At 45.0% G+C, this 27173-nt stretch overlaps 1 protein-coding gene across 1 annotated transcript; it reads right to left on the bottom strand.

Moving 5' to 3' along the window:
- Positions 1-2134: 2134 nt before the first annotated feature.
- GJE1 (gap junction protein epsilon 1) lies at positions 2135-16156 on the bottom strand. Its single transcript, XM_063919772.1, has 3 exons — positions 16118-16156; positions 15089-15271; positions 2135-2600 (listed from the first exon to the last, which is right to left on the bottom strand). The coding sequence occupies exons 1-3, from the start codon at positions 16154-16156 to the stop codon at positions 2205-2207; spliced, it is 618 nt and encodes a 205-aa protein (XP_063775842.1). The 3' UTR covers positions 2135-2204.
- Positions 16157-27173: the final 11017 nt, after the last annotated feature.

Raw genomic sequence — 27173 nt, 5'->3', positions numbered from 1 at the left:
CTCGGGGCCGGCTTTATTTTTTGGTTCACTGGAAAGGCTATGGCCCGGAAGAAAGGTCTTGGGTCCTGGATAACAATTTACATGCCCCTAAACTTAAGAGATTATTCTTTCAGGAATTTCCTCAGAAACCCGGCTTTAGGGGTTCTTTAACCCCTCCTCAAGGGGGGGGGGTACTGTTAGGTGCCGCGGTCCGCGGCGCCACTCGGTCTGCTTCTGAGCGACGCTCACGGCCGCCGCACCTCCCTCCCTGCCCGCCCGGCGCCTAGCAACGCCAGGACGCCGTGCATACTGTAGCCGCCGGGTCCCTGGCAACGCTAGGATGCCGGGCGTCCTCAGCCGCTGGGTCCATAGCAACGGGGACGCCATTGGCGGACCGCGTTCCCCGTTGCCAGATAGGATTGATTAGTTGCTCGTGCAGCAGGGCAGCTGCACGGCAACTAGTAATTAGGGTCTGGGGGCTGGTCTTGCTGGCCCTCCTGTCATTGGCCAGCAGGGTCTTTTTATGGGAGCCAGCACACTGCAGCCTCGCCGGTGATAGCTTCCTGTATGCTGTTCCTGCCTTGCAACGTCTGTTCCTGGTCAGCTGTATCTGGTCGATCCTGCTCCCTGTGCTCCTGAGTTCTGGAGTTCTGAAGCCGGTCCTGGGAATCCTTCCTGTCCAAGTGAACCTGTTGCGGTCATCAGGGGGTTCTCGCTTGTTGGGGTTCTCTCCCGGTTTCGTGAGTAGCGGCTTCTGCCGCATGTTGCGGCCTAGGCCGCTTAGTCCTTGTTTTACTTTTGTATTGGTGGTTTTTGCGGAGGTTTCCGCTTTTCACTGTCCTCCCCGGAACTCGGCGGTGCCGTGTGGGGGAGTGGACAGTGGTATCTTTTGTTGTTCTTTTCCTTTGGCGGCGTGCCGCACATATATTTAGTTTTAGGGTAGTTAGTACCCCCTAGCTTCTGTTTGCTTTAGTTAGAGGTCCCCTTGTTATTATCCTGTCTTGGTTCACGCCTTGTCTCACTCTAAGACCTGGGGGCATCGGAGTTGGGCAGACCTAATCCGCCCTTCAAACGCGGCTGCCGTGGGCCCAAGAAACCATAGTCACTCAGCCGTGAACTGACCACACGGGTAAAACAACGGAGGTAGGGTGCTAGGGGCTATTCCCGTACCATCCCTTATTTCAGCGTCACGTCCTGGTGCTCTGGACTCTCTACACAAACATCTCTCCAGTTCTGAGCATCAGGAACGTAACAATCCTTAACTGAAAAATATAACTTGAATTCAATATTTGTATTTTTCTTCCAACATTTCAGTCACAGTCATACCTGTTTCCAAGTGCACAGATGTGTCCTCTTACATCCTTGCTGCAGTCACGCTAAACAGCCCTTGAAGTCGTGCCATGCCGTAGTGGGACTCGGTAGCGCCAAGCATCTTTTTTTTTTTTACTGCGAAAATGCGTCTTAGATGCAAAGTAATATAATAGAACGCATGAGCAGCTCCTGCTGATTAAAATGATATGCAGAATGTCTATATTCTGTGTGTAATTGCAGTTCAATCCGCATCCGAAATGCCACATTACAGTGTTTTCCATGACAACACTGTAGCATATCATTTTGTGTGCACATACAGTCGTAGTCACACACAGATCTAGGCATGCTGCATATCATTTAATCAGCAGAGAATGCTCATGCGTCCTATTACATTACTTCGCATTTTTGCTGAAAAAAATACACAAAAAAGACGATCAACGCTACCAAGACACTCACCCATTATGTGTAACGCAACATATAGAGCACAGAACAAAGATGTAAGAGGACACATCTGTATCAAATATGTACATATTTACAATTAAATAAATCTAAGTATATTCTGTAACATATTTTCCCAGTCACACTGTCACATATTAGCTCACATACAGTTCTGCATAAAATTGCAGATATATTTAATTAAGTCCTTTGTATCAATAGAGGACTTATTAGACATTTAGGTGCCCATTTATCAACGAGTAATAAAACTTGTTGTGAATGAAAGTATTGTTGTGTATGATAAATGGTGCTCTAGCCAATCAGCTCCTGTCATTTTTCAAACACATGACAGGAGCCGATTGGCTGGAGCAGCATTTATCATACGCAACAAATCATTCACAATGAGTTTTATTACTCGTTGATAAATGACACCCTTAGTATGAGCACCAGAAAAAGAATAGATGGTTAGGTTGTAGCGATCACTGATTGTTTAAAAATCCCAACCGCCGGCATAGGATCTCAAAAATCTCAGCTACACACAATACCATTGTAATTACGGTAAATGTGTACATAGCAATGAGGAAGATTGTTTTCTCAAAGTGTTCAGGAACCATGCACCTGGTAAGATTATATTTCTTATCAAGACTTCCTGCATCACATTTAAAGACTGGATTAACTTGGAAGCCAAAAAGATGACTCTGTAGCCAGAAAGCTACTACTTCCAAAGTAATCCTTAACAGAACAGAAATAATATAAAAAACTGTGTAAACAGGCTTCTGAAGTATGTCTTCTTGATCAATACTCTTGCAGGCTGCGTAGAGATGGAAAACTGCTCCGGGAACTAGAACGGTTACCAACTGTAGGGCCCAAAATACCTGAAACACAGAATAGACTAGTTAGATTTGCAGTCTCTAAATTAAAAGATAAGAGCACAGATCCCGTTATAGATTCATAGGCTAAGTAAAGTCTGCTTTTGTAGAAAATAATGCACAATTTAGAAGGGAGCATATATTTAGTCCCACCTATCATTCTTAACTCCATCCATTACAGCACACCCATTGTTAAATCATGCAATGCCTCTTCCCATCTGTACAGGATGCGTTTGGCTTCCCGGCGGTCAGGATGCCGGCGGTCACGTGACCACCAATGCCAGAATCCCGACTCCCCTTAGGAGACCGATGCCGAGGCACCAACAGCCAACATTCCGAAGGTGAGTATCGGTGTGGGGATCAGGGCTAGGGCCTGTGGGGGGGGGGAGTCAGGGTTAGGCACTGGGGGGGGGGGGGTAGCGTAGCCGACTCCCCCGAAGGTTGGCCGTAGCTGACACCCCCGGAAGCTTAGCAGTAGCCGGGACCCCCGGAGGGTTAAGGGTAGGGAAGAGGGGTAAAATACTTATCTCCGTCCAGTGTCGGGATTCTCAATGTTGGGATGCCATGGTCGTTCATGTGGCCCCCGCCATCCCTACTGCTGGCATCTCATACCCAACCCATCTGCACACCAGCTACATTTTGCCTCTTATGGAAAGAGTATACATCATGTGCAGGTACAGTAAAGGAAAGTTCTTCTTAGCATTACACTTATTCACTTAGCTTTCATTTAGTGTTAAAAACTAATGAATGTAATGTAAAGCACGTGCACGAGCCTTGGAATATGTGTGGTTTATAGTTCTCTTAAGGCCTCACACACACAGTGCATGGTTTTTATATATGCTCGCTGAAGCGCAGATGTATTCACATACTTAGGTACTTATTTCTTCTCTATGGTAGCAGCCCAGAGTGGAGAAGCAGTTAATCACTTCAGGGGCGGGATAATACTATTAACATCATTAGGCCCCACCCCCTTTGTGGCATAATGCCATGAATCAAGGGCCTGTGGGGAGGGGTTACAATGATGTAATTCTCATTGAATCATGTCAAATTGGCACCGTCCCCTCCCTACAGGACCTGCAATTCCCTGTATTCTCTCTCCATCCTGACCACTTCATTAGGAAGTGCAGGAGATCCACCGACTCTGCCAGAGGCTTTGGGGACTACCTGAAAAATCGTGAGACTCCCACACCTTCCAGGTGAGCAGGTAAGTACAGTATATGTAAAGTATTCATTACTGAATGACAGATTTCAAAAGATCCACAGGTGCTTCTAATTATTTCTCATGTGATTTTGTGTGTAGACCTAGAAAACACGCACTGTTGGTGTGTTATAAGGACTGGATTTGAGAAGCACTGATTCAGATCATTACAAATGAAAATGGCCTTGCTTTGAAGTATCCAAGAAGGTTTGCAACTGTGCTGCTGTTTGCAACCACAGCCATGGCCATGTTTTGGAATAGGCAACTAGCACAAACAAAATTTTAACCATTTTGGTCACATATTTGTCATTTTCTGACTACATTATTGTTACCTTGGTTGTACTCAAAGTGGGTTCTGGGTGAGATGTGAATGTGTACCAGTCTCAGGTAGGTGGGGAAGAATAAAAGTAAGTGTTGCTGAAGAGGAGTGAGTGTGACTAAAGGTGGGTACACACTGGCCGACATATCGGCCGTTCTCTTGAATGGCCGATATAGTGTGGGTCCATCGGCCAGTGTGTATGGGCGATATGTCTGTGAACTCCGTCGTTCACAGACGTATCGCGTCGGCCCCGCAACACAGCCGATGGACAATATATCTACCGATATGTTGGCGCATCGCTATGTGTGTACGGGCGGTCGTCCGACTGCCCGTACACATGCTGCGGCAGCCAGCGGTGATTGACAGCTGAACTGGGTGGGCGTGTGTACACGCCCGCCCAATTCATGACGTCAGTCCCCGACGGATCGGGCAGTATGTATGCTCAACACATTGCCCGATCCGTCCATAGATATATCTGCCGATCAATTGATCGGCAGATATATCTACCAGTGTGTACCCACCTTTAAAGTGGAGATTAGGGGGGGAAGGGAGGCAGTCAGTTGACCGCTGGTCGGGATCCCAGTGGTCAGGATACCGATGCCAGAATCCCGACACAAGCTTGGATCCCAGCTGTTAGGATCCCAGCGTTGCTCTCCTGACCACCGGGATTCTGACCACCGGTATCTCATACTGATCCTGGGTGGAGATGTACTAAGCCTTGAAAAGTGATAAATTTCACGGTGATAAAGTACCTACCAATCGGCATCCTAACTGCCATATTACAGACTGGGTTTGAAAAACGATTGATAGGAGCTGGTTGGCTGGTACTTTATCACTTTTCAAGGCAGCACATCTGGCACTAGATGAGTTGTGAGTGTGTAACAGTGTATGTACTGTGGTATAGGTGGGAGTAAATAAACTCGTACCTGCATGAAACTAGCCATTGATATACATCAGGAACCATGTACTGGCAGAAGCGTGCTCATGATACTTCAGAGAAGCTATATGATTTCATGGAACCTATCAGAATGGATACAGGCTCCTAATAGACTCTGAACGACCACGTCACAGGCTCTTTAGCTCTCACCAACAGCTAGTTTACATGTGTACAGCCAAGAGCACCAGTCACACAGGGAGGTTTTTGAGTGCATTTACCGACATGCCCATTAAATCAGCAGCTTTAATGGCTAAAAGCAATTGAGGGCATTAAGATCTATGAGCTGTATTTTTGGGCCCATATAATGTACATTGCATCTTTACTATTTCTGTTTTCTTTGTCTTATTGACTATTACTAAGACTATTAAGACATTAAAGAGGCAATCCAATTGCAGGCGAAGAGTGCGAGTTTCCACTGCAACAGCATGGACACGCTGGAAACAAAACCGCATCTTGCACCCCTCCCAGTCCAATCCCCACCCCATTTTGCACTATATTGTATGCAGACCTGTGAGGTGCAAACAAAATTTTGCGAGCCTGAGCTTCTATAAAGTGCAGCTGCTGACACACAATGAGGCGTGAAAATAATGCTCGCAGGTAGATTGGCCCCAAGGCTAATGATGCTTTTGAGCAGTTGTTCACTCTTTACATTTTTCATTGGGAATAGGTACTAAACAGTAATACTTCTTTCCTGTAACCTGGGTATCTCTCATGTTAAACACTGTAAGCTACCAGGCATGAAATCGCAGAGAACTCGACCCGGGCTATTTTACAAGAGCCCTTTTACACCAAATCTGACCTGGGTTATAGTTAGTTGGCAAAATAAGCTGAACAAAAGTCAAGGATTTGTTTCATCTATTGCATATAAAAAATATAACTCTGAAATGCTTAAGGTGCTGCTACTATTATGCTTCTCCAATCTTTCCCAGTTCCCTACCAAACTTTACAATATCCTTACAACCACCAATAAGTTATCACAACTCATGGGATCAATTCATTTACTGTAGGTGCAAGTTGGGCCTTGTGAGCTGTTCTCATGGTGAACCCGTACTCAGAGCCGGCCATAGCTATAGGCAAACTAGGCAATTGCCTAGGGCATTTGATATGCCTAGGGGCATCAGCAGCTTCTGCTGATTAAAATGATATGCGGCATGCCTATATTCTGTGTGTAGCATTTCCTATGAAGATACAGCCACAGTCTCACACAGTATATAGGCATGCAGCATATCATTTTAATCAGCAGAAGCTGCTTGTGCATCCTAGCCACATACCAATGCATTGCAAATAAGATGAATTTTCATAAAAAAGGTGCCCGACATTAGCATTGATGCAAGATTTGTGAGGACACATCTGTATCCAAGCAGAGGCAGAGTTCACAGTGTTAGTAGCAGTGTGAGTGCTGTGTGCATGTGAGTGGGTTGGTTGTGCAGTAGTGTTCAGAATATGTGTAAGGAGCATTATGTGTGTCATGTAAAAATGCATTAATAATGTGCAACATATGTGTAAGGGGCACTATGTGTGTCATTATGTGTATAAGGGCATTAATAATGTGCGGCATATGTGTAACAGGGTACTACTGTATGTGTGTCATTATGTGTATAGGGGCACTAATGTGCAGCAAATGTGTAGGGGGCACTATACATGTCATTACGTGTATAAGGGCATTAATAATGTGCGGCATATGTGTAACAGGATACTACTGTATGTGTGTCATTATGTGTATAGGGGCACTAATAATGTGCAGCAAATGTGTAGGGGGCACTATACATGTCATTATGTGTATAAGGGCATTAATAATGTGCGGCATATGTGTAAGGGACATTATGTGTAAAAGGGCATTAATAAAGGTTGTCATAATGTTTAAGGCGAATTATGTTTATAAGGACATTAATAATGTGTCTCATATGTGTAAGGGGCATTACTGTGTGGAATTATGTGTATAAATGCATTACTAATGTGTGGCATTATGTGTATAAGGTGCTCTACTATGTGGCGTTGCGTATAGAAAGGACACTACTGTTTCATCTAATGTGAATAAAGAGCAATAGGGTGTGGTGTAATGTGAATAAGGAGCAATTCAGTGTGATGTAATGTGAATAAGGGGCTCTACTGTGAGGAGTAACGTTTATAAGGTAAAGTGATACTACTGTGGGATGTAATATGAATTATGGACACTATTGCATGATAAAATGTGAATAAAGTTGCAGTACTATGTGGCGTAATTGGAATTGGGGTTACTATTGTGTGGCCATGCCCCTTGCCATCAAAATCAGACCCCTTTTTGGGCTGTGCGCCAAATGTGCGAACTGTTCCTATTTAAAATATAGGGGGTACAAACCCCAAAATAAGGACTGCTATGGGTGAGGGGTGATGGTGCTGGGAAAGAGGTGCAAGGTCAGAGGCGGAACCAGCGGTGGTGCTAGGGGGGCACCAGCCAAAATCTTGCCTAGGGCATCATATTGGTTAGGGCCGGCTCTGCGGGCCGTACTGCGAGTTTCATTTGCAATCCACTTCCAAACACACATTGATTTTCAGATGAAATTCGCATTTGTTTCTGCTCACCCCCCTGAGCAAGTTAAAAAAGGTGAGGAAAATCTTTATTATAAGGGAAAAATGTCAGTACACTGGGCCTTATTATCCAACCCTCAGTTTCCCGATAATAAGGAAACTGCGCAGGGCCTGTTGCACATAATGCCCCCAGTATAGTGCCAGATACCCATAATGCCCCTGTCAAGTCCTGGTCCTTGGTGGTCTCAGTTGGCGAGCTGAGTAAAGGGGTTACTGGTTGGGAAGGCAACAGCAGACGAGGTGGGCAAATGTAGGACTTCTTTATATACTAACACCAGATGTTGGCGAGGTCTAACCCGCAGGTGGTTTTCACCAGTGACCCCCTCCTATAGGGATTTGGGCTTTGCCACACCCACCATGCAGGCCGCAGCCCTTTGGCCAGGTACCCGGTAGTTAGTAGAGGAACTGGAAGGAAAAGATACTAGAGATAACCAGGTACAGTTGGTACTTGAAGATATCTGAAGAAGAATAGTTCTGAATAGAAGACCACTGAGGATAACTGTTGAAATCAGCACTGTTGGCTGTTTGAGAAAGTCAATATTATATGGTGTTGAGAGTTATAGAAATAATTGATGGCAGATGAAACTTGAGTACACTGAAGAAGTAATCAATGTTATTCGATACTGGAAATAACCGATGCCACTCAAAACTTGGTACACTGAAGAAGTCATCGATGTTAGTCGATGCTGGAGATAACCAATGGCACTCAGTACTTGAGAACACTGAAGAAGTCATCAATGTTAATTGATGCTGGAGACACCTAATGGCACTCAGTACTTGAGAACTCTGAATAATCGATGCCAATTAACTCTGGAGATGACCGATGACAATCGGTACTTGAGAACACTGCAGAAGTAATCAATGTTAATCGATGCTGAAGATAACCGATGGCAATTGGTACTTGAGAACTCTTAAGAAATAACTGATGTTAATCGATGCTGGAGATTACCAATGGCAATCAGTACTTGAGAACACTGAAGAAATAATCAATGCTGAAGACCTCTGGAGATAACCGATGGCAATCGGTACTTGAGAAGTCTGAAGAAATAATCAATGCTGAAGAAATCTGGAGATAGCTAGTGGCAACCGGCACCAGAGAACACGTGAAGACACAGAATGGAGCCTAGAAACAGCAACATGCACTAGCAGGCACTAGAGAAGGAAGTTCAGGCAATTTCCTGTTCCCAGGATCCTGCTTATATACCCTCAGGCAGCTTGCCATTGGTGAAGAGAGTCAACTGAGAATTACCAAGAATCCCATTGGAGATCAGTTCGATATGCTGACAGAGCAACATTGCTGCCCCCATGTCCTGCATCCACATGGAAAGAAACTGCCGCAGTGTACACTTCAGGAGTCTCACTAAACACTGGACGCCTCACCCCGCGTCTGACCGCGTGCCTACCAGAGGAAGGCTGCGCTGCCGTGAGTAACAACTGGACCCAGGCCGGATCCTTGGAGCCCCCAGTATAGTGCCAGTTACACATAATGCCCCCAGTATAGTGCCAGTTACACAAAATGCTCTCAGTATAGTGCCAGATACACATAATACTGCTAGTACAGTGCCAGATACACATAATCCCCCCAGTATAGTGGTAGTTACACATAATGCCCCCAGTATAGTGCCAACTACACATAATGCCCCCAGTAGTACCAATTACACACAATGCCCAGCATAGTTCCAGATACACATAATGACTCCAGTAGTGCAAAGTACACATAATACTCCCAGTATAGTGCTAGATACACATAAGGCATCCAGTAGAGTGCCAGCTACACATAATGCCCCCAGTAGTGCCAATTACACATAATGCCCCCAGTAATGCCGGATCACATAATGCCTTCAGTATAGTGCCAGCTGCACATAATGCCCCCAGTAGTGACAATTACACATAATGCCCCCAGTAGTGCCAGTTACACATAATGCCCCAGTATAGTGGCATTTACACATAATACTCCCAGTAATGCCAATTACACATAATGCCCACAGTATAGTGCTAGTTACAAATAGTTCCCCTGCCAGTTACATGTGACGTAATGTCCCCATTAGTGCTCACCACTACTGGGCTTCTCCCACCACTGCCACAGCTGCTCATGTCTGAGGGAAGAGGAGGAGAGCGCAGCACAGCACGCGCCTCTCATGCCCCTCACTGAAGTACGGTCTCTGCTGGGCGGTAGCTATTTGAAATATATCACCGACTTGTGAGCCAATCAAAGCTTGCGGCCTGGCAGCCAATCAGGTGCCACCACTGCCGGTCTGCAAGCTTTGATTGGCTGATGACTGGCACCATATTAAAAATGGCTGGGTGTCCTTAGTAGCCTGGCAATTTCAGGGGGGCTCCAAGGATCAGGGACACAAAAAACGGGGCCACCGTGCCAATATTGCATTTTAAAGTATACGCTCCAACTGCTCAATTTAAAGCCTCCAGACCCCTCCCACCTCCTTTTCCCCTGTTACTTGATTCAGTCCCTGTGGTCTGTGCTGTATTGCCGTCATTATGCATGTATCTGCACTGATGCTTCCCTGTCTGTTTCTCCTACCGCCACCAAATAGTTGGGTAGCCCGGCAGGAAAACTGCCTGCCAGGATCACTGACAGTCTGAGTTAAAGACTCCACACAGAAGAAGAAATCAGGGGTGCACTCACCAGACTTGAATCAATTTTAAGTTTTATTCAGATATATAGGCAAAGAAGCATGTCGAGGTGTCGGTCCCCACGCAGCGGTTGTCTCTCTCTCTCTATATATATATATATATATATATATATATAATATATATATATAAGCAGAACATATATAGATATACTGTATATGTGTGTAAATGTATATATATTTTCAGGATTAGTTAGCGCATACGCATGTGCGGCTGTGTGCAGCATGACATGACATGAGAGCTCATGCTGCACAGCCCAATGTCAGATGCGCTGTCCACTAGTGAGCGCACACACACACACACACACACACACACACACACACACACACACACACACACACACACACGTATACAAGCAGAATTCCGGGGCACATGTGTCGGAACTAAAGTGTGAAGAGGGAACTTCGACACAACTATGCAGATCTCTGAGGTGAAGAGTTCAGCTGCAGGAGGGGGAGACTGATTATCCGTCCCCCCTGTGACCCACGCTCTGCAAAGGGGTGAAGGGGAGTGGCTACCACAGAGGATATCCCCGTGAGTTTTACATAACTCACAATATTTAAAATGGCCAAATATGTTAAAACAAAACATTGGTAATTTAAAAATTAAAAAAGCTTATACACAGCTGCATACAGAGCACTAAACGGCAAAATAATATTAGGAGCAGATAAAATTATAAACATATGTTTTCAGACATCATTGGATCAATTACTGTAGCTATTAGAGCTGATAGATGCACAATTAACAAAGTAAGAGGCATGGGCAGACTCGGGCGTTTTGAGAGAAGAGGAGGCCACTGTGGAGACTCTGGTGGGCCACCTCCTCTACATGGAGCCGTTGGTTCCGGCACTGTGCCGGAGTTTTCTGTGCATGCTCAGGTCTCAGGAAGCATGGCGCCACGGTCTGGAGATTAATTATCTACTGCGCATGTGCAGTGGCCAATATTGGAGTGATTATTTTTGCAGCGGCTGCTGTGCTCGTCACGGGACTCCGGAAAGGTGAGTATTAAAACAATATAGGTGCAGTGTGTATGGTGTGGGCCCCCCGGACCCAGGGGCCCGTATGCACCGCACACATTGCACCTATGATAGAAACGCCTATGGGTAGAATTGTGAACAAGTGTACAGAATTATGCTTTAACTTAATTAAAAATATACATACAGTTTGTTGTCATATACCATGCTTCCCTGCGTGGCCTCTTTCTTGTTGTTCTCTCCGATGTATTGCGTTTTTATCTCTACTGTTTATCTCCTATATTATCCATTATACCTCTAATACAAGTAACCTCCAATATAAGGACCCATCTGTATGTAGTCTAATGGGTAACTGGCTTTACCAGTGGTTCTCAAACTGGGGTTCCGCAGGACACTTGCAGGGGTGCCCTGGGTTGGTGGTCCAGGATCAATTTAAATTATTTATAGTTAATGCAATAGGCAAAACCAGTGCTGGTGGCTGTCAATCATAAAATATGTGGACAAACAAAGGCAAATCCTGTCCCTCACCACATAATTGAACCTAAGGATGACATATAAACACAGTTTACTTAATTTAATATTTATTTCTAAATTTCTCAATAAGAAACTTTTGACCTAGGGGTGGCGTGAAAAAAATTCTGATTTTCTAGGGCGCCGTGATTCAAAAAAGTTTGGGAACCACTGGGCTATACTATTGTTATGTCACGTTCTGGTATATGACACAAACTCTACTAATGCTGACTTTGTATATGCATTACACCTCTCATGTTGTTGTTGTTGCTGCTGCAAGGACTCTACAAATAGTTTTATTATTTTGTAAGTTTCTTCTTTAAGGTTTCAAGCTGTTATAATGTATATTTTAGGTGTACGCTATATTACTTAGACAGTCAAAATTTAGACAATCAGAATATAGACACCAACAGAGCCGGCCATAGGCATAGGCAAACTAGGCAATTGCCTAGGGCATTTGATATGTCTAGGGGCATCAGCAGCTTCTACTGATTAAAATGATATGCAGCATGCCTATATTCTGTGTGTAGCATTTCATATGCAGATACAGCCACAGTCTCACACAGTATATAGGCATGTTGCATATCATTTTAATCAGCAGAAGCTGCTTGTTCATCCTAGCCACCTAGCAATGCAAATAAGATGCATTTTCATTAAAAAAAAGTGCCCGACGTTAGCATTGAGGCAAGATTTATGAGGACACATCTGTATCCAAGCAGAGGCAGAGGTCACAGTGTTAGTGGCAGTGTGAGTGCTGTGTGTATGTGAGTGGGTTGGTTGTGCAGTAGTGTTCGGAATATGTGTAAGGAGCATTATGTGTGTCATGTAAAAATGCATTAATAATGTGCAACATATGTGTAAGGGGCACTAAGTGTGTCATTATGTGTATAAGGGCATTAATAATGTGCGGCATATGTGTAACAGGGTACTACTGTATGTCTGTCATTATGTGTATAGGGGCACTAATGTGCAGCAAATGTGTAGGGGGCACTATGTGTGTCATTATGTGTATAAGGGCATTAATAATGTGCAGCATATGTGTAAGGGACGTTATGTGTAAAAGGGCATTATTAAAGGTTGTCATAATGTGTAAGGCGCATTATGTTTATAAGGACATTAATAATGTGTCTCATGTGTAAGGGGCATTACTGTGGCATTATGTGTATAAGGTGCTCTACTATGTGGTGTTGCGTATAGAAAGGGCACTACTGTGTTGTCTAATGTGAATAAAGAGCAATAGGGTGTGGTGTAATGTGAATAAGGAGCAATTCAGTGTGATGTAATGTGAATAAGGGGCTCTACTGTGAGGAGTAACGTTTATAAGGTAAAGTGATACTACTGTGGGATGTAATATGAATTATGGACACTATCACATGATCAAATGTGAATAAAGTTGCAGTACTGTGTGGCGTAATTGGAATTGGGGTTACTATTGTGTGGCCATGCCCCTTGCCAGCAAAAACACACCTCTTTTTGGGCTGTGCGCCAAATGTGTGAACTGTTCCTATTTAAAATATAGGGGGTACATACACCATAATAAGGACTGCTATAGATGAGGGGTGATGGTGCTAGGAAACAGATGCAAGGTCAGAGGCGGAACCAGTGGTGGTGCTGCTAGGGGGCACCAGCCAAAATCTTGCCTAGGGCATCATATTGGTTAGGGCCAGCTCTGGACACCAATATCCCAACAGGTACATTAGTTGGACAGCCAAAATGTTAACATGGACTATATGTCTACAATCAATGGCCCTCATTCCGAGTTGTTCGCTCGCAAGCTGCTTTTAGCAGCATTGCACACGCTAAGCAGCCGCCTACTGGGAGTGAATCTTAGCTTAGCAAAATTGCGTACGAAAGATTCTCAAAATTGCGAATAGAAATTTCTAAGCAGTTTCTGAGTAGCTCGACACTTACTCTGCCACTGCGATCAGTTCAGTCAGTTTCGTTCCTGGTTTGACGTCACAAACACACCCAGCGTTCGCCCAGACACTCCCCCGTTTCTCCAGCCACTCCCGCGTTTTTCCCAGAAACGACAGCGTTTTTTCACACACTCCCATAAAACGGCCAATTTCCGCCCAGAAACACCCACTTCCTGTCAATCACACTACGACCAGCAGAACGAAGAAAAAACCTCATAATGCCGTGAGTAAAATACCAAACTTCTTAGCAAATTTACTTGGCGCAGCCGCAGTGCGAACATTGCGCATGCGTAGTTTGCGGAAAATCGCTGCGATGCGATGAAAAAGAACGAGCGAACAACTCGGAATGAGGGCCAATATGTAGACTGTCAGCCTGTTGACAGGGACATAATGTAGACACAGACATATTGTAGACATTTTATATATTGGCAGGTTGAAATGTTAACAAAATATAGACAAATCACAAGGTCAACAATGAAAATATAGACAGTTAAATATGTCGAAAGTCAGAATGTCTTATATATTATTCTTGTACGCATATGTCTATATTTTGAATGTCGACATTTTAATTGTTAACATTTATTTATTCACTATTGACATTTTGACTGTCATCCTTTTGATCCTACCAACCTTATGTCCATGTCAACGTTTTACAGATGTGTCCCTTTATATTGTTGCTGCGAGAGGTTGTTTACTGTGGGGCAGCTGCGATTGCAGAGTGTAACCTTCCACAGCATCCACTTCCCCATTCAAAACAATGGGAGCAGACCACCGAGTGAGTTATTTAAAGGTAGTGGGAGCATAGCTACCCGCTACCCTGCTGGAGACCCTCTGCCAGCTCCCCCACAGTAAATGGTACGGGAAGCATCGCTCGCCACTACTGAAGCTCAACTAGGTCCCAGAAGTAGCAGTATACTGTGTGGGTAGTGGGAGCGTGTGTACATCCCCTTACCATAGGCTGTGCACCGACTTTTAGCTGCAGCGATGTATAAGGACACATCTGTAGTTGTCAACATTTTGTCAATAGTTACAGCACTTTGTCAGTTTTCACAGTCTAAATTTTGACTATATCCCTAATTTAGAAATCCACATACTAACAGATTTTCCAATCTAAAATGCATATTTATGATTTTAAGTATATATTGACTTTACCCTGTATTTAGCTATTGTGTTCAATGTATGAACAATTGACATCTAGCTGAATAAATAGGCATGTGGAGGATAATATAAGGACATGTAGTTCATGGCAGAGGAGGAAGCATCAACATTTTTAGATTATTTTCATGAAAAGGGTACTAATTATATTCATCTTAATGCTTTCAGGAAACCAACATAAAGAGAAGAAGCAACAAATCAGACTGTAGGGCAATATATATATATATATATATATATATATATATATATACCAATCATCATGCCTCACCTGAGGAGTTATCGGTCGAAACTGGTTGTAACAGAAGAGGTTCACCTCCCTCTTATCTGGATCACAGCTGAAATGCAAGGCCTCATTCCCATACACGGCAAAACCAAGGACACCAAGGAAAAACATTCGCACAGAACCAAAGAAAAGGGTGTGGAACTGACCAATCACTGTTGGAGGTCTTAGCTTTAAGAAAAAAAATCAATAAAAAAGTTACAAAAAATAAATCACGTAACATTGGCTATCATTCTATAGTTAGAGCTTCTTCTGTTAGACTAATTTAACATTTACATTTCTTAAAATGATTACAACTTACATACATTCCGTCATTGATCACATTACTCCTGTTTTCTCCTTAGTAATATGCTAACACCAGAAACATTAAACCCCACATTTGGACCAAATTCAGCATTTATTTGCCACTGAAATAAACAATTGTTCTTTGCACTGAAAAAAAGGACAATAAAAAGCTCTTCTGTCCAACAAACCTCTGGATGCCTCGATTACCTATTGTATTTTATCAAAGGACAGTCAGCATTGTAGTAAAACAGAACTCCATGTTTATCCATTGTTTTCCAACATACAGTTGATAGAAATCTCCAGATAGCCCCTAGCAAATAAATAACTAGAGGCTGTCTCAGAACATATAGGGCTTTCACCACAAGGTTTAACATCCAGAAACTAAACACATCATTATTTCACATACTGTATATTCGAAGACAGCCAAGAGACAAATACTATACACTAATAGGAATATGTGGGTCAAATTCAAGAAACTAATACAGTATATTTGATTCTTTATATCCATTCAGATAATTTAACACCTACGGCACTCATCTCTGGTTTTACGTAATCCCTAACAATTTATGTTTTCAAGAAATGCTCTTAGTTAGGCTCAAATGAACCTATGCTGTGAATAGTGACTAGTACTGAAATAGATACTGTAGCTGGTATCTGTCCTGTGTGTTTCAGCATGGGAGACAGATGCTATATTCCATCTATTAGAATGCTACGCTGTCACTTAATACTCACACATCCTTCATAGAAGTTCTTGATATAATTTAAAGACATCTCTTGTAAAATGTTATCTCGGTGTAAATCTGGAGTAATTCATGTCTCTTTGCCAATTTGCTGTCACCGGACCCTGTTCACTGTTATTGCTCTCTCATGACCCTTGCTGTAGAAAACTCTTGTAACTGCACATTTCTCTTTTATCTCTAGGTTCCAATCAATTTACTCTCTCAGGACAAAAAAAGGCAAAACAAAGCACAGTACATGTGGTCAGCTTGTTAATGCCCAACAAACCAAGTCAGCAGAAAACTCCACACACAAGGCAAGAGCGCAACAGTTAGAAAGAACTTAATATTGACACATAGCTAAACAAATCCCATGGCCCATCTTTGTTTCATTTGTAGAGAAAGCCTCCTAAACTTTGCTATCAACATACAGTAGGCACCGCATTCTTGGTCACTTGTTAAATGCCAGTTGTTTTCTCCTCAAAGGTATATCAATTTATTTATTAAACAATAATTTTTCTTTTCTTTTATGTCACTCTTTAACTAAAATCCAGTTTGTATAACTGCATGGAAACACTAAAAATATTAAATAACTTATAGGGCGGGACATAATGCATTCTGAGTTCGGCAACAGTGCCGGATGCCGGATGAACTCTGACGTTGTTTTAAAGGGGCAATCATGTACAAGGCATGGTATATACCGAACTCGGCCGTAGTATGAAAATTACTATAGTACATAATATTTTATACTAAGTGCCCCAAACCAATATAAATGTTCATGAATGCTGAGGTTTATATTATAATTACTATGTCTGTTTACTTGTTAATATACTAACATAATTATATATTGCATGCAATACAGATAAATGTACATTCATAAATATGTACAAAGATTACAATAAATAGAGTTCATTAATCTAGTTAGAGTCTATTAAAATAATATATATTAGTAACTTTTTTTATTTAACTTGATTTACTGTAAACATTCATAATAGCATAATGCTGGATGAAACTGCAAACTGTATTACTTTAAGACATTGACATGGTTTGCTATGCAGTGCTACTGGGTTAGTAAAGTTACGTTTGTGAACATTTATCTAATATTGTGACCATGAGTTACTCACCAACCTCAGTCCAGGTGTTGTGTTGTTTGGGCGACCCATTCAGTCCTTGTTTGGGGTCAATTTCATCCTTGTGCTTAAAATCCCCAGGCTGATCTGTAGTAATAGAGCCAGAGAGAGCCATTTCTCTGCCATTACTAAGCAGTAACTTGTACATGTAAAAAAGTCACCACCGCAACTTGACTCATTTTGCTAGCACCAGAAAAATCGGAAATAACCATATTAAAGTATATACTATGATTGATGATTCTCTCATATAGATATTTTCCATGCCTTAATAATGTAAGAGTCACAAAATCAAGAGGAAACACATACTGTACAGTAGATCCATCAATGCATAATGCTCTGTACAATGTGCATGCTGGCAGTGTAATGAAAAGCTCAGCATCATGTGACTGCAAAAGCTCTTTACAGACTGATCAATTGTACACTGCTATTCAGTGTTAATAGGTTGTTATTGCAAATCTACAATCAAAACATGCAACTTTATTGCATGTGGCTCTGTCGCATATCAAGACTAAAGTATATATTCTGTGTAATCTTTTAACAAATCTTGTAAACTATAAAAAGGTTATCGGTTATTTTGAAGTGTGCCCCAGATAGACTTAACAGTCTCCTTTGCGTCTCTGCAACCCCCCCTCGAAACATAGTTTGCCCTGAACTAATATCTGGGAGCAGCACCAACCATTCACTACTGCATAAAAACCCTTGAGGCTAAGTCGGTATTATTACGTTGGTAAATACAATACTTTATTTGTAATTAGCGATTCATTAACCACAATCCGGTCCTGTGCAGAGTTCAAACCCCAAATCCCTGTCTGCAAACTATAAAAAGGCACATGTAACAGTTTAACAATAACAAACAGGGTGGAGTGGGTTAAGGTTTAGGGCGGCACTAGAAAGAGGGTTATGCTGCGAAGCGAGATGGTTAGGGTTAGTCACAGGGCTGCTCCTGAGCAAAGCAATGCACTGGGACCCCTACCCATCCTCCAGCAGCAGGGGTGGGGGGGGGGGGGGGGTGCTATCAGCGACTGCTTTGATGTCCCGCAGGCGGTAGGGGGTGTTTTCTAATTTCTGCTCAGCATGTAGGACCTGGAGCAGTAATTTCTCACTAATTACTAATTTTCTGCACAGATGGTGGAAGATGGGGTGGGGGGGGAGAACACTAAATTGTAGAAGGGGGCATTGGGCTGAATTAAGGGGCCCCGGAAAATGCATTCCACGGTGGTAGGGGGTGTAATATATAGTGGAGGGGTGGATAGTGGAGTGGGCTTAACATACATAATTTTCTGGTGGGAAGGCAGCTTGCTTGACTGCAGATATATCCAGTTCCTGGAAATAGATTTCTTAGCTTTCAATGGGAACTAGTGAGTCCCACCTTTCAGGAGGTACTGGGGACTTGGGGATTAGAGTTCAGGAGCCAGAGCAATCCACCGACGAAAATATATACACTGCATACCAGGCGTGTGAAGCTGGATCAAGGACCAGCTGCTGGAAGGCTGACATCTCTTGTTCTGGGCATAGTAGAGGCAAGGTACCAGTGTCCTCCAAAAGGGGAGAGTCCTAGTTTTGGAGTATACGCTCAGGAAAACTCTAAGTCAGACAGAACCCGAGATACAGTATCTGGCTGGGAAGAGCAATTAACAGGGTTGAATGGGGACCACTGCTTTGAAGTTGGATAACTCCGGTTCCCAGGGCCGATTATAAAAAAATCTGGTAACCCTGGAAAGAAGGGACCATCAGCTATCAGCCTAGGGCTCTTATACTCATGAGACACTAATAAGGGAGGATTAGGTTTAGGCACTAAGGGTGGGTTAGATTGGTTAGGTTCCAGAGAGTAAGGGTTATGGTTAGCCACTAAGTGAAGAGGGTTATGGTTAGGCTGCAGGTGGGTAGGGTTAGGCTGTGGGTAGGGAGCATTAGAGTATATGGGGAGGGTTACAAAACTTACCTAACAGGTGTTGAAATTCTGCGCATCAGGATGCTGCTGACAAATGTATTCTAACAGGTGGCATCCCAAGCACTGGGACCCGACGCATCAAATATATATATATATATATATAAATTATATATATATATATATATATATATATATATATACACTGCTCAAAAAAATAAAGGGAACACTAAAATAACACATCCTAGATCTGAATGAATGAAATATTCTTATTAAATACTTTGTTCTTTACATAGTTGAATGTGCTGACAACAAAATCACACAAAAATAATCAATGGAAATCAAATTTATTAACCCATGGAGGTCTGGATTTGGAGTCACACTCAAAATTAAAGTGGAATAACACACTACAGGCTGATCCAACTTTGATGTAATGTCCTTAAAACAAGTCAAAATGAGGCTCAGTAGTGGGTGTGGCCTCCACGTGCCTGTATGACCTCCCTACAACGCCTGGGCATGCTCCTGATGAGGTGGCGGATGGTCTCCTGAGGGATCTCCTCCCAGACCTGGACTAAAGCATCCGCCAACTCCTGGACAGTCTGTGGTGCAACGTGGCATTGGTTGATGGAGCGAGACATGATGTCCCAGATGTGCTCAATTGGATTCGGGTCTGGGGAACGGTCGGGCCAGTCCATAGCATCAATGCCTTCATCTTGCAGGAACTGCTGACACACTCCAGCCACATGAGGTCTAGCATTGTGTTGCATTAGGAGGAACCCAGGGCCAACCGCACCAGCATATGGTCTCACAAGGGGTCTGAGGATCTAATCTCAGTACATAATGGCAGTCAGGCTACCTCTGGCGAGCACATGGAGGGCTGTGCGGCCCCCCAAAGAAATGCCACCCCACACCATTACTGACCCACTGCCAAACCGGTTATGCTGGAGGATGTTGCAGGCAGCAGAACATTCTCCTTGGCGTCTCCAGACTCTGTCACGTCTGTCACATGTGCTCAGTGAGAACCTGCTTTCATCTGTGAAGAGCACAGGGCGCCAGTGGCGAATTTGCCAATCTTGGTGTTCTCTGGCAAATGCCAAACGTCCTGCACGGTGTTGGGCTGTAAGCACAACCCCCACCTATGGATGCCGGGCCCTCATACCACCCTCATGGAGTCTGTTTCTGATCGTTTGAGTAGACACATGCACATTTGTAGCTTGCTGGAGGTCATTTTGCAGGGCTCTGGCAGTGCTCCTCCTGTTCCTCCTTGCACAAAAGCGGAGGTAGCGGTCCTGCTGCTGGGTTGTTGCCCTCCTTCGGCCTCCTCCACGTCTCCTGATGTACTGGCCTGTCTCCTGGTAGCGCCTCCATGCTCTGGACACTACGCTGACAGACACAGCAAACCTTCTTGCCACAGCTCGCATTGATGTGCCATCCTGGATGAGTTGCACTACCTGAGCCACTTGTGTGGGTTGTAGACTCCACCTCATGCTACCACTAGAGTGAAAGCACCGCCAGCTTTCAAAAGTGACCAAAACATCAGCCAGAAAGCATAGGAGCTGAGAAGTGGTCTGTGGTCACCACCTGCAGAACAACTCATTTATTGGGGGTGTCTTGCTAATTGCCTACAATTCCCACCTGTTGTCTATTCCATTTGCACAACAGCATGTGAAATTGATTGTCAGTGTTGCTTCCTAAGTGGACAGTTTGATTTCACAGAAGTGTGATTGACTTGGAGTTACATTGCGTTGTTTAAGTGTTCCCTTTATTTTTTTAAGCGGTGTATATATATATATATATATATATATATATATATATATAAAATTCAAGTTCAGAACATTATTGGACTCCCTGAGTTAGCATAACTAAACTGCTGCAGTGCATCATTAAACTTGTTCAGAACATTAAAACACATACCCTCGCCATGCTTCAGGCAGGCATACATAGGGGTATATTCAATTGAAGTCGAAAGCTGCCGTCTGTCGAAAACGGCAGTTTTCGACTTTTTAAGGTCGAATTGTGATTCGACCTATTCAATAGATCCCCAAATTTTTCAACAAGTCGATGAATTTGACTTGTCGAAAAGCACGTGGATTGGCGGAATAGCTGCCGATCCACGTGCTTGTGTCGAAAACTAGGCCAAAACCGACAGATTTTGGCCCCCTTTTCGACCATCTCAGTCTGACATAAAAAAAATGTCGGACTGAGATGAGGGATTAGAGCAGGAGAGGGGGGAGAGCCGCAGGGAGACGAGGGACAGCCGCGGGCACATAGAGGAGATCAGCGCTACAGCACAGCGCTGCAGCAGGATGTCACACAGCCGCGCCGCTCACGGCAGCTTCCACCCGGCTCCAGCAAGTGAGGTCACGCTTGCTGGAGCCGGGTGGACACTGCCGTGAGGTCGGGCGGCTGTGTGACATCCTCCTGCAGCACTGCTGTTAGCGCTGATCTCCTCCGTCTTCCGGCGGCTGTCCCCGCGGCTCCCCCCCCCCCTCTCCTCTTCTGGGTCACTCATCTCAATTCGACTTGAACAAGTCGAATTGAGATGAGATTTGAATAGGGGTTGTCGGATCCATTCCGACAAATGCATATCGGAATGAATCCGACGCTAATTGAATATACCCCGTAGTGTTCTAAGGCAGTTTAGTTATTCTAGCCTAGGGGGTCCAATGTTCTGAACTTGAGCATAAACATATATACAGATTGAGTCACGCTAGTCGTGGCACCAGCTGTGCCTGGGCAGGCCTAACGCCGCACACGTCTCCGTCCAGACGGTCGCGCACGCTCGTGACGGAGATGCACCACCTTTCACTAGAATGGGAGAGCATCTCTGTTGTGCGCCCGGACAGAGACGCTCTGAATGGGAGCGTCTCTATGCACTCCCGGTGTGACTAGGTGGACGGACCAGCTAGTCACGCCGGGAGTGCACGCCTGTGATGGCGCCGCCTCAGATGAGTGTGGCTCCATCTGAATATACATGCAAACAAACACACACACACATGCCCAGATATTTATTTATCTATCTATCTATCTATCTATCTATCTATCTATCTATCTATCTATCTATCTATCTATCTATCTGGGACATGCAGTGAGGTAAATGGCTCAGGAGGCACTGGCTAGTACCAGATTTACAGCTGTAGTTACGCTCATCTATGCTGCAATGCATATGCATCGCAGCACGGATGGTGCTACTAGTTTGCCCACTAAATCATGTGTACATGTACATACGTGCTCATTTATTCCTATGGCGAACGCAGGCGTGTGCAGCGCCTTGCCGCAATGGCAGTATCTCACCTGTCATAGACTTTTTACTCCAAAGTTTTGACAATAAAAATGATTACAATAATACCCGTATGGACCGCCAGCTTTGAACACGGGTTATTGCACATGAGTGCGCACCCGTGTTGCTGTGTGGTCTGAAAGGGCCCAGTTGGAAGAATCCAAGTCAAACGACCAAGTATTCCAACTCGGGTAGCAAGCAGGGTTGAACACGTGTTCAACCCGGCTCGCTGTGCTGTGTAAACGGGAAGCTGGGTCGCATTGACCTGTTTCCCGTTCACTCTGTGTGGATGGGCGACGCTCGGAGATCATGTGATGTCACCAATAACTAGAGATGAGCGCCTGAAATTTTTCGGGTTTTGTGTTTTGGTTTTGGGTTCGGTTCCGCGGCCGTGTTTTGGGTTCGAACGCGTTTTGGCAAAACCTCACCGAATTTTTTTTGTCGGATTCGGGTGTGTTTTGGATTCGGGTGTTTTTTCCCAAAAACACTAAAAAACAGCTTAAATCATAGAATTTGGGGGTCATTTTGATCCCAAAGTATTATTAACCTCAAAAACCATAATTTACACTCATTTTCAGTCTATTCTGAATACCTCACACCTCACAATATTATTTTTAGTCCTAAAATTTGCACCGAGGTCGCTGTGTGAGTAAGATAAGCGACCCTAGTGGCCGACACAAACACCGGGCCCATCTAGGAGTGGCACTGCAGTGTCACGCAGGATGTCCCTTCCAAAAAACCCTCCCCAAACAGCACATGACGCAAAGAAAAAAAGAGGCGCAATGAGGTAGCTGTGTGAGTAAGATTAGCGACCCTAGTGGCCGACACAAACACCGGGCCCATCTAGGAGTGGCACTGCAGTGTCACGCAGGATGGCCCTTCCAAAAAACCCTCCCCAAACAGCACATGACGCAAAGAAAAAAAGAGGCGCAATGAGGTAGCTGTGTGAGTAAGATTAGCGACCCTAGTGGCCGACACAAACACCGGGCCCATCTAGGAGTGGCACTGCAGTGTCACGCAGGATGGCCCTTCCAAAAAACCCTCCCCAAACAGCACATGACGCAAAGAAAAAAAGAGGCGCAATGAGGTAGCTGTGTGAGTAAGATTAGCGACCCTAGTGGCCGACACAAACACCGGGCCCATCTAGGAGTGGCACTGCAGTGTCACGCAGGATGGCCCTTCCAAAAAACCCTCCCCAAACAGCACATGACGCAAAGAAAAAAAGAGGCGCAATGAGGTAGCTGTGTGAGTAAGATTAGCGACCCTAGTGGCCGACACAAACACCGGGCACATCTAGGAGTGGCACTGCAGTGTCACGCAGGATGTCCCTTCCAAAAAACCCTCCCCAAACAGCACATGACGCAAAGAAAAAAAGCGGCGCAATGAGGTAGCTGACTGTGTGAGTAAGATTAGCGACCCTAGTGGCCGACACAAACACCGGGCCCATCTAGGAGTGGCACTGCAGTGTCACGCAGGATGTCCCTTCCAAAAAACCCTCCCCAAACAGCACATGACGCAAAGAAAAAAAGAGGCGCAATGAGGTAGCTGACTGTGTGAGTAAGATTAGCGACCCTAGTGGCCGACACAAACACCGGGCCCATCTAGGAGTGGCACTGCAGTGTCACGCAGGATGTCCCTTCCATAAAACCCTCCCCAAACAGCACATGACGCAAAGAAAAAAAGAGGCGCAATGAGGTAGCTGACTGTGTGAGTAAGATTAGCGACCCTAGTGGCCGACACAAACACCGGGCCCATCTAGGAGTGGCACTGCAGTGTCACGCAGGATGTCCCTTCCAAAAAACCCTCCCCAATCAGCACATGATGCAAAGAAAAAGAAAAGAAAAAAGAGGTGCAAGATGGAATTGTCCTTGGGCCCTCCCACCCACCCTTATGTTGTATAAACAAAACAGGACATGCACACTTTAACCAACCCATCATTTCAGTGACAGGGTCTGCCACACGACTGTGACTGATATGACGGGTTGGTTTGGACCCCCCCCAAAAAAGAAGCAATTAATCTCTCCTTGCACAAACTGGCTCTACAGAGGCAAGATGTCCACCTCATCTTCACCCTCCGATATATCACCGTGTACATCCCCCTCCTCACAGATTATCAATTCGTCCCCACTGGAATCCACCATCTCAGCTCCCTGTGTACTTTGTGGAGGCAATTGCTGCTGGTCAATGTCTCCGCGGAGGAATTGATTATAATTCATTTTAATGAACATCATCTTCTCCACATTTTCTGGATGTAACCTCGTACGCCGATTGCTGACAAGGTGAGCGGCGGCACTAAACACTCTTTCGGAGTACACACTTGTGGGAGGGCAACTTAGGTAGAATAAAGCCAGTTTGTGCAAGGGCCTCCAAATTGCCTCTTTTTCCTGCCAGTATAAGTACGGACTGTGTGACGTGCCTACTTGGATGCGGTCACTCATATAATCCTCCACCATTCTATCAATGTTGAGAGAATCATATGCAGTGACAGTAGACGACATGTCCGTAATCGTTGTCAGGTCCTTCAGTCCGGACCAGATGTCAGCATCAGCAGTCGCTCCAGACTGCCCTGCATCACCGCCAGCGGGTGGGCTCGGAATTCTGAGCCTTTTCCTCGCACCCCCAGTTGCGGGAGAATGTGAAGGAGGAGATGTTGACAGGTCGCGTTCCGCTTGACTTGACAATTTTGTCACCAGCAGGTCTTTCAACCCCAGCAGACCTGTGTCTGCCGGAAAGAGAGATCCAAGGTAGGCTTTAAATCTAGGATCGAGCACGGTGGCCAAAATGTAGTGCTCTGATTTCAACAGATTGACCACCCGTGAATCCTTGTTAAGCGAATTAAGGGCTGCATCCACAAGTCCCACATGCCTAGCGGAATCGCTCCCTTTTAGCTCCTTCTTCAATGCCTCCAGCTTCTTCTGCAAAAGCCTGATGAGGGGAATGACCTGACTCAGGCTGGCAGTGTCTGAACTGACTTCACGTGTGGCAAGTTCAAAGGGCATCAGAACCTTGCACAACGTTGAAATCATTCTCCACTGCACTTGAGACAGGTGCATTCCACCTCCTATATCGTGCTCAATTGTATAGGCTTGAATGGCCTTTTGCTGCTCCTCCAACCTCTGAAGCATATAGAGGGTTGAATTCCACCTCGTTACCACTTCTTGCTTCAGATGATGGCAGGGCAGGTTCAGTAGTTTTTGGTGGTGCTCCAGTCTTCTGTACGTGGTGCCTGTACGCCGAAAGTGTCCCGCAATTTTTCTGGCCACCGACAGCATCTCTTGCACGCCCCTGTCGTTTTTTTAAAAATTCTGCACCACCAAATTCAAGGTATGTGCAAAACATGGGACGTGCTGGAATTTGCCCATATTTAATGCACACACAATATTGCTGGCGTTGTCCGATGCCACAAATCCACAGGAGAGTCCAATTGGGGTAAGCCATTCCGCGATGATCTTCCTCAGTTGCCGTAAGAGGTTTTCAGCTGTGTGCGTATTCTGGAAAGCGGTGATACAAAGCGTAGCCTGCCTAGGAAAGAGTTGGCGTTTGCGAGATGCTGCTACTGGTGCCGCCGCTGCTGTTCTTGCGGCGGGAGTCCATACATCTACCCAGTGGGCTGTCACAGTCATATAGTCCTGACCCTGCCCTGCTCCACTTGTCCACATGTCCGTGGTTAAGTGGACATTGGGTACAACTGCATTTTTTAGGACACTGGTGAGTCTTTTTCTGACGTCCGTGTACATTCTCGGTATCGCCTGCCTAGAGAAGTGGAACCTAGATGGTATTTGGTAACGGGGGCACACTGCCTCAATAAATTGTCTAGTTCCCTGTGAACTAACGGCGGATACCGGACGCACGTCTAACACCAACATAGTTGTCAAGGACTCAGTTATCCGCTTTGCAGTAGGATGACTGCTGTGATATTTCATCTTCCTCGCAAAGGACTGTTGAACAGTCAATTGCTTACTGGAAGTAGTACAAGTGGGCTTACGACTTCCCCTCTGGGATGACCATCGACTCCCAGCGGCAACAACAGCAGCGCCAGCAGCAGTAGGCGTTACACGCAAGGATGCATCGGAGGAATCCCAGGCAGGAGAGGACTCGTCAGAATTGCCAGTGACATGGCCTGCAGGACTATTGGCATTCCTGGGGAAGGACGAAATTGACACTGAGGGAGTTGGTGGGGTGGTTTGCGTGAGCTTGGTTACAAGAGGAAGGGATTTACTGGTCAGTGGACTGCTTCCGCTGTCACCCAAAGTTTTTGAACTTGTCACTGACTTATTATGAATGCGCTGCAGGTGACGTATAAGGGAGGATGTTCCGAGGTGGTTAACGTCCTTACCCCTACTTATTACAGCTTGACAAAGGGAACACACGGCTTGACACCTGTTGTCCGCATTTCTGGTGAAATACCTCCACACCGAAGAGCTGATTTTTTTGGTATTTTCACCTGGCATGTCAACGGCCATATTCCTCCCACGGACAACAGGTGTCTCCCCTGGTGCCTGACTTAAACAAACCACCTCACCATCAGAATCCTCCTGGTCAATTTCCTCCCCAGCGCCAGCAACACCCATATCCTCCTCATCCTGGTGTACTTCAACACTGACATCTTCAATCTGACTATCAGGAACTGGACTGCGGGTGCTCCTTCCAGCACTTGCAGGGGGCGTGCAAATGGTGGAAGGCGCATGCTCTTCACGTCCAGTGTTGGGAAGGTCAGGCATCGCAAACCGACACAATTGGACTCTCCTTGTGGATTTGGGATTTCAAAGAACGC

The sequence above is a fragment of the Pseudophryne corroboree genome, chromosome 4, assembly GCF_028390025.1.
Source record: "Pseudophryne corroboree isolate aPseCor3 chromosome 4, aPseCor3.hap2, whole genome shotgun sequence".
NCBI lineage: Eukaryota > Metazoa > Chordata > Amphibia > Anura > Myobatrachidae > Pseudophryne > Pseudophryne corroboree.
This window is presented reverse-complemented; position numbering and strand designations above follow the sequence as displayed.